We start from the raw sequence: 13,394 nt of genomic DNA, 5'->3' as shown, positions 1-13,394 counted from the left end.
CAGAAATGATGATAGTCCTGGTGCCTGAGAAATAGAGCTTTGGGAATGAATAGAGCAAATATCGAAATAACACTTGGGTGAGATTTCAAAAGCTTTGGCCTTCTGTTATTTTCTTCGGGAAGCATCTGTTCATCCTATATGCACAGGACAGGCCCGGTTACCCCCACGGTAATACTCTGAAACTTGAGACTGTGCCCGCGTCCCATGTCCACGTCAGGTCCGCCAGGAGGCCGAGAGAAGCATGTTCTTAAAATGTGCCACTGGATCCCTGTGGCAGCCACGCACTGGCTCTGTCGCAGTCTTTGCACGAGCCTGACGTTCTTCGTGCTCCTTTGGACAGATGTGACGATCCCCTTTCTTTAATGGCAGCATATAGTCTTCACGGTGCTTTCACATTTATTATTCTCTCATTTAGCCCTTAAAAGCTTGTGAGTTGTGAATACATTGAGATGTTTGGTAGTAAGTGTTGTCCATTTATGTGGTCCCTCGAATAAAGGACTGCTTGGCCCAACGACCTTACTTAGACCACGATGCACTAAAGCTGATGACGAGTTCTTTCTTTAGTTCTTCGTGTTATGGTTCTCCCAGAAGTGGAAGGTATAAGTTTGTTGATCTAGACAACATTTTACCCGGAGGGAGTAGGAATTTTACTAACCTTTATGGGTCCCAGATCCTTCTCTTTCACTTACAGGTAAAAAACCAATGTACTAAGGTACAGTTTTTCAGTTGTCGGATGATTGGGCTTTTTTGTTCCCTTTTGCTCATTTAGGTTATTACTGCAAATGCAGTGCCTTGTACATAGGGACGTATTGTGAGCTGAGCGTCAACCCGTGTGCCTCCAACCCATGCCTCTACGGTGGCACGTGCGTCGTGGACAACGGGGACTTCGTCTGCCAGTGCAGAGGGTTGTACACGGGCCAGAGGTGCGATTGTTTTCCGTAACTTTCACAATTACAGTATTAACAAGTTTCTAAAACGGCTACTTGGTGTGTATGGATACTTGACACATACATCTGACTACGTTCATGTGTTGTTTTCCCTTGCGCTATATTTATTCGTGGTAGAAAGTGTTAAGTTTGTGCATATTTCCTCCTCCCTCTCCAGGTGCCAGCTCAGTCCGTACTGCAAGGATGAGCCCTGTAAGAATGGCGGGACGTGTTTCGATGGCTTGGATGGTGCCGTCTGTCAGTGTGATTCGGGTTTTAGGGGAGAAAGGTAAGTGGCCTCTTCTGGATTTTGTACTGGCACTTCTCCGCAGCCTCACACCAAATAGCAGAGGCAGAGCAGTTTATTAATCTGGACTTTGTTGCTTCAGATTTTCATAATCCTCACATAGCTCCTTGTGTAATTTATCTTTTCACCCTAACAAGAAACCAGGTAAGGAGCAGGCAGTGATGCAGGGCTTGACGGGACCCACTTGTGTGCCGTAGAGGTGTTTCTAAACAGAAGGTGTGGGTTCTCGCAGGCCGTGCGTGTCTGTGGAAGGACTGATGCTTGTTTGAAGGTGGGTACACATGAAGTTGTTACCTGTCTCGAGTGCAAGGACAGTGACCTCATCATGTGCTGGAACTAACGCTTACAGAGCATCTAGACACCTCGCAACGAGGTGATGATGATCTCCACGAGAATGAGGCTCAGCGCTGGCCGCTCCACACCTTGAAAGGGGCAGGCTGTGGTTGCAAATGCCTTTTCATTAATTCAGATTAAAAAGTGACTCGGTGAGGGGCGCCCGGGTGGCTCAGTCAGTGCTGAGCGTCTGACTCTCCAGGGTCATGGGATCGAGCCCTGTGCTGACAGCACCCGGCCAGCTTGGAATTCTCTCTGCCCCTCCCCCATTTGTGCGGGCGTGCTCGCTCTCAGTGCATGTTAGTTCCCGGTGCCTGCGGCATCACTGCCATGTTCACGGTCAGTCCTGCGTGAAGGCTTTGAGCGTGAGCTGCTCGTTCACATAGGCTTTTGCTCATGTGGTGGTTATAATGCCCTGAGTTTGGCCGTCGGTCACATGGTCTGAGTTCATCAGTTGTTGACTTCTGTAATTCCAGTGAATTAGTACATAATATATTTGAGGAAAATGTCTCAAATTTTCAAGGGCAGTAGATACATTTTCTTGAAGGAGGGTTTGGAAAGGCAGAGGGGACAGAGTGGCATGTGAAGTGTCCCGTTAGGTGAGGGGCTGTGCCCCGCTCTTCAAGAGGAGAAACCTTTTATGTTTAGTTTTGATAAAGACAGAGTGCGAGTCGGAAGGTGAGGAGGAGAGAATCCCAAGCAGACTCTGTGCTGTCAGCGCAGAGCCTGATGCGGGGCTCGAGCTCATGAACGGTGAGATCACGACCTGAGCCAAAACCCAGAGTCCCTGATGCTCAATCGCCTGACCACCCAGGGGCCCCAATAGGAGAAATATTTTCACATGGAGAACTGTCCCCTCACCTTACACATGTTTTAGGAAACGGTCATATTTCCAAATAGGAACATTTCCTTAGAAATTGCAGCTAGCACAGTAGCCGTGCCGTTTGCGCGTTCTTAGAGTCAGACACAAAGCGATGTGCCCGGCTCAGTCTGCGAGTTTGCTCTAGTCGTCTGTGGAGACGTAGGAAGGTGGCATTCACGTCAGGCTTGAGGGGATGTGTATCTCCCGGACGTACAGCGGGTGGGCTCTCCTGACCAGTCGCCCTGGACGGGTTTGTTGTTGTCGGCTGTGTTTTCGGGGTCACGGGCTGTGTCTCGTGGGGGTGCCGTCCTCCTGCTGCGAGAACCGCAGGCGGGCACCTTCGGACTGCCTTGCTGGTGTCTGCCCTCCTCGCAGGTGCCAGAGCGACGTGGACGAATGCGCTGCCAGCCCCTGCCGGAACGGGGCCCTCTGCGAGAACACGCACGGCTCCTACCACTGCAACTGCAGCCACGACTACCGGGGCAAGCACTGCGAGGACGCCGCCCCCAATCAGTACGTGTCCACGCCCTGGAACATCGGGCTGGCTGAAGGCGTCGGGATCCTGGTCTTTGTGGCCGGGATTTTCTTACTGGTGGTGGGGTTCGTCCTCTGCCGCAAGATGATCAGTCGGAAGAAGCAGCACCAGGCCGAACCCGAGGACAAGCGCCTGGGGCCGTCCGCCGCCTTCTTGCAGCGACCCTACTTCGACTCGAAGCTGAACAAGAACATGTACTCAGACATCCCACCCCAGGTGCCCGTCCGTCCTATATCCTACACGCCGAGCATTCCGAGTGACTCCAGGAACAACCTTGACCGCAATTCCTTTGAGGGCTCTGCTATCCCGGAGCATCCCGAGTTCAGCACCTTCAACCCCGAGTCTGTGCACGGACACCGGAAGGCAGTGGCCGTCTGCAGCGTGGCCCCGAACTTGCCTCCCCCGCCGCCTTCCAATTCCCCTTCGGACAGCGACTCCATACAGAAGCCCAGCTGGGACTTCGACTACGATAGTAAGAGCCGCTTTTTCCTTCTGCGCGAAAGGTCACTGAGCTCAGGGCTGACCTTGTCAGTTCTGCCAGAGCTGCTGGGGGCCCCGGTCACGAGGTGTGGAGCCTCCAGCAGGACAAGTAGGCTCAGCCCCTGAAGATCTTGAGTGTAACATCTCAGCCACAGCGCTCAGCCAGGGAAGGTTTTTCAAGTTACACTAATCAAGGAACTGAGTCCAGTCCTGTTCGTATTAGCATTCAGGAGAGATCATTCTGTTTCCACAATGGACGTGGTCTCTTAAGTATGGTTCTGAGGGCTTTTTTTTACAACAAAGAAGTGAGGAAGGGCATTTGCATGATAAGATTTTTTTTTGAGAGAGAGACACAGAATCAGAAGCAGGTTCTAGGCTCTGAGCTGTCAGCATAGAGCCTGACAGGGGGCTCAAACCCGTAGACCCTGAGATCATGACCGGAGCTGAAGTCGGCCACTTCACCGACTGAGCCGCCCCGGCTGATCTGAACAGGTCAGATGCTTAACCTGCTGAGCCACCCGTGGGTCCCCGAAAAGTTTGCGTGCCCCTACCCGCTAATGGTCTCCGCAGGCGCGTTCTCCGAGAATCCCCGTTGTGAGAATCTGCAAGCACACTTGTGTTTCCAGCTGCCTCTGCTTTGAGGTGTTCCTGTACGACGTGCACGCCCGGCAGGCTCCTGGAGCGCCGGAGGCCCTGCCCTCTCGGAGCTGACGGTTGTCCTCTCTCCCTTTCAGCTAAAGTCGTGGATCTCGATCCCGGTCTGTCCAAGAAGCCTCTGGAGGAGAAGCCTTCGCGCCCGTACAGCGCCCGGGGGAGCCTGTCGGAGGTGCAGTCGCTCAGCTCCTTCCAGTCGGAGTCGTGTGACGACAATGGTGAGTAAGCGGCTGGGAGACGCCGCGGCTGGCAGCGCGTGCGCCGCGTGGCAGATGCGCCAGTGCCCCTGCTGTGTCCCCGACTGTGGCTGCGTCCCCCTCCGGACCGCTGGTGCAGAGGGCCTCGTACGACTTGCACGGACACCTGCAGGGGACGGTAGTTAAAACTCTCTTCATGGGAAGGTGCTTGAACACGAGCCACTGGTCAGAACGGGGGAAGAAAACCTGCCTCATGGAGAGATCTTTTCTGAGTGGCTCGCTTCACATTGGCCTTGTTCCCCCCACCGTAACCGTCCTAGGGGTCTGGGGGGCTTAGGGAAAGAAGCACGGAGCTCGGAGCACGTGTGTTGAGCACGGCCGCGCGCCTCCCACTCGCACCCCGGGGAGGAGCCCCTGCGGTGGTCGGAAACGTTGGTTCAGGCAGCACCTTCGGATTACAAGGTTCTGTTTGTCTCTCCCCCGACTCCCCTGCGGCCCAGCTCCCACTCGGATCAGAGCGCACTGACTGAGAGCGAGCCCAGTGTAAGAGATTGCTAGTAAGTTGGATTCTCTTTCTGATGAAGAAAATTGGCACGGGGTCTCCCCCTGTCCCTAGGTGAATGTTGTTCCTAAGCAGCTTCTCCGTGGTGACACATACCAGCAGGGAAATTGTCAGTAGTCATAACAAGATCATTGGTAGTAGAGACGTGTGACTAATTTCTTCGCCTGCATAAACACGTAATGCATTTAAACATTTCAAATATTGGGTGGAAAGAAATGACCCCACTAATTAGTATTTGTTTCTAAGCCCAGAGGAGCAGAGCCCATAACATGTTGTGGGGCCCCTCTCCGGCCTGACGAGGGGCTTCAAGCCTGCTCCGTGTAACAGTGACACAGGGCATGAGCGTGCCTTGGCTTGCTGAAGCAAAGACAGCAGAACAGAATTCTTTCTTTCATGAGGTGTAATTTTTAAAACATTAGTGTTGCCAGTTTATGTAATTTAGATTTTGGTGCCCAAGTGCCATTCAATAAATACATTTCCCAATTTTGACAGTATTTTCCTAATCCCTTTCCTTGAAACATGGGTCTTTTTAATGTTCCTGAACTATGGTCACATCATTAGTGATGACAGGTAATTGCCAGGAAACAGTGTGACAGCCAGGAGTGTTTATATTTTAATCTTTATCACTCATAAAGTCTGTATTTAAGAATCTCTACTTAAATTCTATTCTTAGTTTTCTAAGGCTCTTCCAGTATTACCACAAATGTTGTGGCTTATAACAAGATAAATGTATTACTTTAAAACTCCAACATGGGTCAGCAGGCTAACGCTGAGGTGCCCTGACTGGGGGCTCCAGGGGGGCATCTGCTTCCTCCCCCTCCGGCTCCTAGCGGTCTCCCGGCCATGCTGCGGCGGTCCGAGCTCCCTGCAACCCCAGCCCGCAGGCATCCTGCCCTTGCAAGGACCTCTGTGAATACAGTGGGCTCATAGAGACCGTTTGGGACAGTCTCCCCCACTCAAGGTCTGTAGTCACACTAGCCAAGTCAGGCTCGCGGGATTAGAGGTGGACATCCTGGAGGGCTGTCTGGTGTGTGTACCACGCGCACACACGTTTGTCTTGGCATTCACGCTTTCAGACAATCTCCTACGCAAACGAAAAGGGAACTTACCTAGGAAACGGCCAGGCAGACGGTTTGCGCTTCTCTGCTGGTCTGCCAGCACCCCAGCGGTTAGCCTGTCTGCGAAACAAGATAAGTAGTTTGGAGCGGGGTGCACGGGATAGAGTTACAGCCAGCTTGGTATTTATAGTCCGTATTTTATTGTATTAGGTCATGCTAAATGTTGCTGGGAATGCACGAATTCATTAAATAAACCCAGAAGATTGGCTTAGCAAGTGTTTTACTATTTAAATGTGAACTCTTTTGCACATGAGATGATAGGTTGTGACTAGATCCTTAAGTGAGAAAACTCAGAGTAACAAACTTGCTTAAATGACAGTATAACGCAGTTACCTTATTTCTGTGATTAATAATAATACATAACTTGATTAGAAAAGTGTCTAAGACCTATCACAGCGAGAGTGTAGGAGTCAGGCATAATTATGTTATTCGCTTCGTGTTTGTACATTATGAGGTAGAAATTGTATAATATAAAGAAATCCTATTTAATGCCTTGTTTTCTAACTGAAGGTTTTCCTGATTTACTCCTTTTGTACCTTTCTACAAGCTTCCATAGTGACTGTCATACACCTTGTCAACGCTGTAGTTGACACGGTGAATGAAGAAGGTATAGTCACAATACGTGTGCTGTGTGTGTCTGTAGTGACTAGTGTGCTTTTGCCCGTTGTAGTGTCGTAGAAAAACATCTGTGATTTTCTGGCGGGGGGGGGGCGGGGGGGAGTCCTTCTGTGCAGGTGCGTATGTACACCCCCGTGAATATTTGTGTGTGTGTGTCTTTGTTACTTTTTGCCACCCGTAGTCACAAGTGACCCCTCGGGTCTTGACAAGTTTAACTTTCCTAGATCCTCTTCCTAGGAACATCACTAAGACCCGACTCGTATAATCACCTAAAACTGACCCTTCAGTTCTGGATTTTCCCTGAGTGTGATCTAGGATAATGGTAGAACATGGCAGAAAGTAATGATATTTGCATTATATGGCTTAGCGAAGATTATATGAAGCTTTATCTCTGTTCAAAAGAAAGGGCATTGATCCCCACCTAAAATTACCGTAAGTTAAGTCTGCCCTTTATTAATGTACTGCAGTCTGAGTAATCCTAGGTCACTGCACAGGCTAGTAGTTTTTAAACTGCAAATCAGATCACCTAGAGGGCTTGTTTAAAAGCCTGATTGTTTCGAGCTGAGAATCTGTCTTTCTAACACGGTCTTAGTTCATTCTGAAGTTACTGGTCTAAGGATCCGACTCTGAGAACTGCGGCCCTAGCCCCCCGGAGTGCGTGAAGCACCGGATCCTCCCTCAGGACCGAGCTGACAAGGACGGTTTCGTTCCAGACGGGCTGGGGTGGGGGAGGGGTCCCTGAGTCATACACGCACCTTGCTGAGAACTGAGGTCCAATGTCCCGTTTCCCAACAGAAAGTAATCTGTATTTTGTTTTAAATATTGATGGCGTTTTAAAAAGCAGAACCTAAAACAGTGCTTTCATTAAATCTCCTAAACAAACATATCTTGGTATATCTAAGAAACACAAATTGTATTTAAAGTTGAATGCTAGCTTAAGAATTGAGTGCCCATGGAGTAAACAGGCTCTCAATTTTCTTTCAAAAACATTACATTTTTAGGAGACTTAAAAGAAAATTCCATAGGTACACGTTGCCTAAATACGAGTTTACTCGGTTTTTAGTTCTTTTCAATTTTTGACTAAAATTCCCAGAAGAGAGCCATCAACGAAACCCTCTTTGTTCCTGTTACGTGGGTTTGGGTTTTCAGGAACAGTGTAGAACGCACAGAAAGCATTGGTTTGGTTTAGAAAAGCACTGAAGTGACCCTGTTTCTACCCTGATCACCAATTTTCAATACTAAGAATGATGCCCGTAGCGGAGCGGTAGGGCTCAACCTGCATGGTCCGGTTTAGTTCTCCTAGTAAAGGGATTGCCACTCCCCTTTCAAAGATAAAACCCTGCAGCTTAGTTAGGGAAGCGGCCTGCCCAGGGCCACTGGCCCTGACTCACGTGGGACTTACATCTTCGCTGCCTTCTAGCTAGAGTTTTGGGGCGGGGACGGCAGTAAGTGGAGCCGGAAGCTGCTCCGGAGAGGGGAACAAGGTCAGTCACCCCCAGAACAGGCACGATTTGAAAGGAGTGTCTTCTAGTGATTCCTGAGTACCTGGGTTTGTGAGTTTGTCTGCGTGTAATGCGCATTTGACGGCTGCCAGGGTTCGATGTATTGGGGGTGTGTCGTAAGATCGCTCATGACCATGAAGGTGCGGTTTAAACACCTTTATTGATTTACACTTTATGAGAGCCTATAGATATTAATTCTTCCTCACCAAATGGTGTGCTTTCAGGTTCACATGGCCAGGGAAAAAAAAGTAAACTCACGTTTGAGTTTCCTGGCTAAGTTCCTCACTATTTTTCCTCCTGCCCCGTTTCATCTGTGCTATGTGCATTTCTCGACCATTTGGAATTCTTGTCGATAATGGCTGAAAGGCATGAAACATGGCTGAGTGGGCCTTGATGAATATTGTGTACTTAGCTTTATTGCCTTTTCGGCCAGCTTTCTGTTTTAATTATCAATGTTTTCTTTTTCTCTCTACTCTGCCCCCAAAAGAGTCTTTGGCTGCTCCTGACCTCAGCAAATCAAGAGGTGACTTATGCATGCCAGTCGTTCACTGATACTAAACAAAACTGGTCAGGACTTGACCGCCGGGCCGACTCGCTTCACGTGTCTGCTGCGCGGGTGCCGCAGTTACTAAGGACAGGGCTGTGTGTGCGCTGCCTCGCCTGCCTGTCGGGGTGGGGGTGGGGGTCGGCACTTGGGGAGGTTGAGGAAAAATAGACTTCATATAGTTGAAAATGGTCCTTCGGTCGAGTAAAAGTAACAAAACTGACTGTTGTAGTGGCTCAAAAATTGTGTTTTTCAGTGCTTGCATTTTGCTTGAGTTGAAGGCATGCTTTGGTACCTAGATTAACGTTCCTTCGTTTACCTTAGAGCTGATGGACACAGTGGAGGCTTTAATCTAAAGTTCACTATATTATTGTAAAAGAAACTTCTTAAATTTTACCTTGTTAAACATTACTTTGGTTATTTTCAAGAGTTGCTTTAGTGTTCTTTGAAGGCCCAAACTTGTGTCCCGAGCCTCACCTAGGGGAGCGGTGGGTTCTCCGTGACACGGGGCAGCTCAAGTGCGGGCTGGCTGGCATCGGTGTGTAGCGTAGACGCGAGCACGCCACTTCTGCTCAGCCTGGTTCCCGTCCTTGAACATTAGGTACTTGCATGAAACTGCGTCCACAGTTTGAAACAGAGCCTCCTTCCAAGAGGCTGCCAGAGCTGGGCGGCGGGGACACGGGGTTTCCACGGGGGTGAAGCCGTGTGAATGCCTGTGCACCTTGGTGTGTGTGCAGCGTGGAAAACGCTCCGTGTCACCGGCGCCTGGGGGAAAAGACACTGAGGTCTGTTTTCTTTTCTACCCAGGGTATCACTGGGATACCTCGGACTGGATGCCGAGTGTCCCTCTGCCGGACATCCAGGAGTTCCCCAATTACGAGGTTGTCGACGAGCAGACCCCTCTGTACGCGGCGGACCCGAACGCCATCGATACGGACTATTACCCGGGAGGCTACGACATTGAGAGTGATTTCCCGCCCCCCCCGGAGGACTTCCCCGTGCCGGACGAACTGCCCCCCTTACCTCCGGAGTTCGGCGATCAGTTCGAGTCCATACACCCCCCGAGGGACATGCCCGCCGCCGGGAGTCTGGGCTCGGCCTCCAGGAGCCGCCACAGGTTCCACCTGAATCAGTACCTGCCCCACTTCTATCCCGTCGATCTGCCTGAACCTCACAAGGCGGGCGCTGGGGACGGCGGCCCCGGTAGAGAACCCTATGCCCCCTGCCCTCCCGGGTACCCCCGGAACTTCGAAGCCCCCCCCGGAGAAAGCCTGCCCCTCTCCGTGTTCGCCTCCACGGCCTCTTGCTCTGACGTGTCGGCGTGCTGTGAAGTGGAGTCTGAGGTCATGATGAGTGACTATGAGAGCGGCGACGACGACGGCCACTTCGAAGAGGTGACCGTGCCCCCGCTCGATGCGCAGCAACACACGCAGGTCTGACACCCGGACTCCCCCGAAGTGCCTGGACTTGAACGAGCCTCCGCGTTCGTTCTCTGTGCAAGCGCTTAAGCGCTGTTCCGTGGCGAGCGGATGCCGGCCGCGCGGAGCCACGCCCCCGACGCGTCCCGTCACTGGGCGAGAGGTACACGTCCGAACATCCTTGTTGCGTTTCACGTCTGTCTGTTAAAATAATGAAACGAAAATCAGCCCCGTCATCTTGTTAGCATGATTCATGTATTTATAGAGATTTGATTATTTTAATTTTTTTTTGTAAATTTTATGTACAGATTTGATTTTTCATAGTTTTAACTAGATTTTCAAGATCTTTTGTGCATTTGTTTTTGACCGCATTTTGGTGGTGTTAGTGTCATTACCTAGCACCCTGATTTTTTAATATAACCAGGGTTTCATTATATGTCCTTTTCCATTAAGGTATGACATTTCATGAAAACATTTCAATATAGTCTTTCGTTTCTAGCTGTACATAGGATGAGGAAAGATTGTAAACATGGACATGTCTTACATGGGCTACTGTATTTTAGCACTATAAACATTTTTCATTACTGGAAAGTGTACTGGGGACCTTCTGCATTCCTGTTTAGAACCAAAACCATCCTGACACCGTTTTTATAGTGTCTGTATATTTGTGATGCAATGGTCTTGTAAAGGTTTTTACTGAAAACTACCATTAGCCAGTCTTTCTTACTGACAATAAATTATTAATAAAATACTTTAGCTTTTGCCTGTTTTTCCTCTGTATTTATGCTTTTGTTCGGGATTCAGTTAATGAAAAGACACTCGCTGGCCTTCGGGGTGAAGGGTTTCACGCTGCCAAACCAGGCTGCACCTACAGATGTCGCCACTAGGTGGCAGCACATGGCTACTCGATCCTGCTCAGAAACACAGGTATAGATACGAAAAACCACACGCTTTTATGTGTTTTTCCAAGCAAAACTTCAAGAACGTTTTCCTTTATACAATTTTTTCACTATTTAATGGTTCTAATAACTAAATGCTCCTATGATCTTCACCTATGACTTCTATCAAAAACAGCGTATAAAAGCATTGTCTTCTGTAGTCCGAGAACACATCCTACTTCTCTGATGTACTGTGAACTCGAGAAGCTATTTTGCATGTGTATTTATACAGTGAAATCCATCCATCCAGCACCCACTGTGCGCCAAACGTATGTATCAACATAAGAGCTAAAATATGCGGGATGAAAAAAACCGCAAACTCCAACCCTCTGGCTAACCACTTACAACTCCAAGCTGTTTTTCTCATTTTCCTGTTCCTATTTTTAGGTCTATATATTGTTCCGAGAGTCACTGGTATTTTTTAGGAATTGCTTATTGATTCAGTGTGATGACGTTAGAGAGAGGCCATGTAACCCAACCGCCCCCATGGACTGTTTGACACCCTAATTTGGGGATGAATCCTCTTACATGCTTCTCATTGCTCTGGTGATGTCCATGTTCACTGCTGAGCCAAGCAGTATATGATGTTCATTTCCATTTACTATTTTGTTTTTATGAAACAGTTGCTTTCATTTTTTCTTTTACCTTATAAAAATTTGTGACTGTTTCATTAATATACCCAAAGCATATTTGTTTGGTCACCTGCCATAGGCTCTTCTACTTGAAAAGACAAATTCCCTTACCTTGTCTTTTCCCTGCCACGGCAGATGCAGAGGCTGATCCCATTTTTAGGGCATAGGTGGCTTCTCTAAACCAGATGTGCCGGCCGCCGCGGGATGGGACCCCGGATCCTTCCCAGCTGCCCCGAGGGCTACAGGATCAACATCGGGGTGCATGCAAGCTTTGGGTGAGGACTCTGGGTAATCCTACTCTTTCCCCTCTTCATGTGAATTGTTTCTGTGAAAAATAAAAGGCTACTCAAGAACTGGCTCACCTTCACAAAATTAGCTTTAGTTTCCATTTGATTTTCAGTGGCCTCCTATAAAGGTAACAGCCTACCCACTGTCCCCCCGCCCAAGTCTTTATCCAGTTTGCTCACCATCTCCACCCTCGCCAGCCCTCTGAATCCGCTCAGTAACTTTCTGAAGGTCAGAGTGGGCTCTGCCCTGGCGCAGCCCAGCGTCTGGTGCGCTCTGACCGCCCTTCATGAGAGGGTCACTTTCAGTGCACCAGCTGAGACAGCGGTGTTTGTCAGAATTTAATTTTCTCTCTAGCAGTTTACTGCCTCCCCTGCAAACGGAATGAGCCACTTGAAAAGAATGACAAGAATTTCTTTCCCCCAAGAAAACCTGTTTGTGTGAACACGTAGGCAATGAATGCCCTTGTCACCGGGCTGTTTGAAAGTGTGACCCTGGAAGAGGCCACATTTTCAAATGATGCTGGAAAGAGAAAGAAAACACGTGTGTTAACATTTGGACCAAATCGATCTTAGAGCTACGAGGGCAGGGTCTCTCGGAGAGAGGACACATAGGAGCTCAAGTGATTCTAAAAGACCTGTTAGCCCGTTGTCCCAAGGGGTAAAAAGAAATTCTCGGGGCACCTGGGTGGTTCAGTCCTTCAGCATGTGGCTCTTGACTTCAGCTCAGATTATGAGATGGAGCCCCGTGTGGGGCTTCGAGCTGGGCATGGAGCCTGCTTAAGAGTCTCTCTCTCCCTCTCCTCCTCTCCCTCTCCGCCTTCTCTCTCTCTCTCAAAAAGAAACAAATTCTCAAAATGTCTAATGATGATTGCTTCCATTCATTTCAATGTTTGGAAACACTACGTAACAGTTTTAGGATAAGGGGACAGTCGAAGAGGAATAAGTCGGCTACCCTGAGGGTCTGTCAGCCTCCTCGTGCCTGTTAGAAGCCAGCTCCACTTCCTGCCAAATTTGGAGGATAGGCCACATGCAAATGAGGATTGCAGACATTTTTCGGTGATGCTCTTCTCATTTGTGTTTTTAAATATTTACTTTAAATGAGTATTTTTTCTTCTTTCAAGGGTATGCCCACTTGAAATGCATGCCTGAAAAGTTAGGGTGGAAGAAAAAATTTCATTAATAAACCTTATTAAAAACAAATTTCAATTAACTCAAATGTTAAAACGCACAAAGGTTTGGGACATCAGGGCGGCTCAGTCAGTTAAGCGTCTGACTTTTGGTTTGGGCTCAGGTCATGATCTCACGGTTCATGGGATCGAGCCCCATGTCGGGCTCTGCACTGATGGTGCTGAGCCTGCTTGGGATTCTCTCTCCCTCTCTCTGCTCGTCCCCCACTCACGCTCAGTCTCTTAAAATAAACTTTTTTTTAAAAACCCATAAAGTTTCTCCCAACTAAAAAGCTATTACTGGGTTAAAATTGT

At 49.0% G+C, this 13,394-nt stretch overlaps 1 protein-coding gene and 1 long non-coding RNA gene across 3 annotated transcripts in view; one reads left to right on the top strand and one right to left on the bottom strand.

Annotated features, from left to right (window-relative positions):
* LOC115287954 overlaps positions 1 to 9,846 on the bottom strand; it is a 30,807-nt gene extending 20,961 nt beyond the window's left edge. Inside the window, exons 1-3 of one of the 2 annotated variants that reach the window (XR_003906743.1) lie at positions 9,662 to 9,846; positions 5,966 to 6,034; positions 3,995 to 4,460 (exon numbers count right to left, since the gene is read on the bottom strand). This is a non-coding gene — a long non-coding RNA (uncharacterized LOC115287954). The remainder of the gene's footprint in view (positions 1 to 3,994; positions 4,461 to 5,965; positions 6,035 to 9,661) is intronic. The other variant, XR_003906746.1, reaches the window with a different exon arrangement.
* FAT1 (FAT atypical cadherin 1) overlaps positions 1 to 10,825 on the top strand; it is a 127,128-nt gene extending 116,303 nt beyond the window's left edge. Inside the window, exons 23-27 of the mRNA XM_029934810.1 lie at positions 770 to 923; positions 1,105 to 1,215; positions 2,804 to 3,435; positions 4,178 to 4,315; positions 9,446 to 10,825. Coding sequence (XP_029790670.1) covers positions 770 to 923; positions 1,105 to 1,215; positions 2,804 to 3,435; positions 4,178 to 4,315; positions 9,446 to 10,077 — 1,667 coding nt within the window. The 3' untranslated portion in view covers positions 10,078 to 10,825. The remainder of the gene's footprint in view (positions 1 to 769; positions 924 to 1,104; positions 1,216 to 2,803; positions 3,436 to 4,177; positions 4,316 to 9,445) is intronic.
* The last annotated feature ends 2,569 nt before the right edge of the window (positions 10,826 to 13,394 follow it).

Source organism: Suricata suricatta, chromosome 1, assembly GCF_006229205.1.
Source record: "Suricata suricatta isolate VVHF042 chromosome 1, meerkat_22Aug2017_6uvM2_HiC, whole genome shotgun sequence".
Classification (NCBI taxonomy): Eukaryota; Metazoa; Chordata; class Mammalia; order Carnivora; family Herpestidae; genus Suricata; species Suricata suricatta.
The sequence above is the reverse complement of the archived record's forward strand: the minus strand, read 5'-3'. Positions and strand labels throughout refer to the sequence as shown.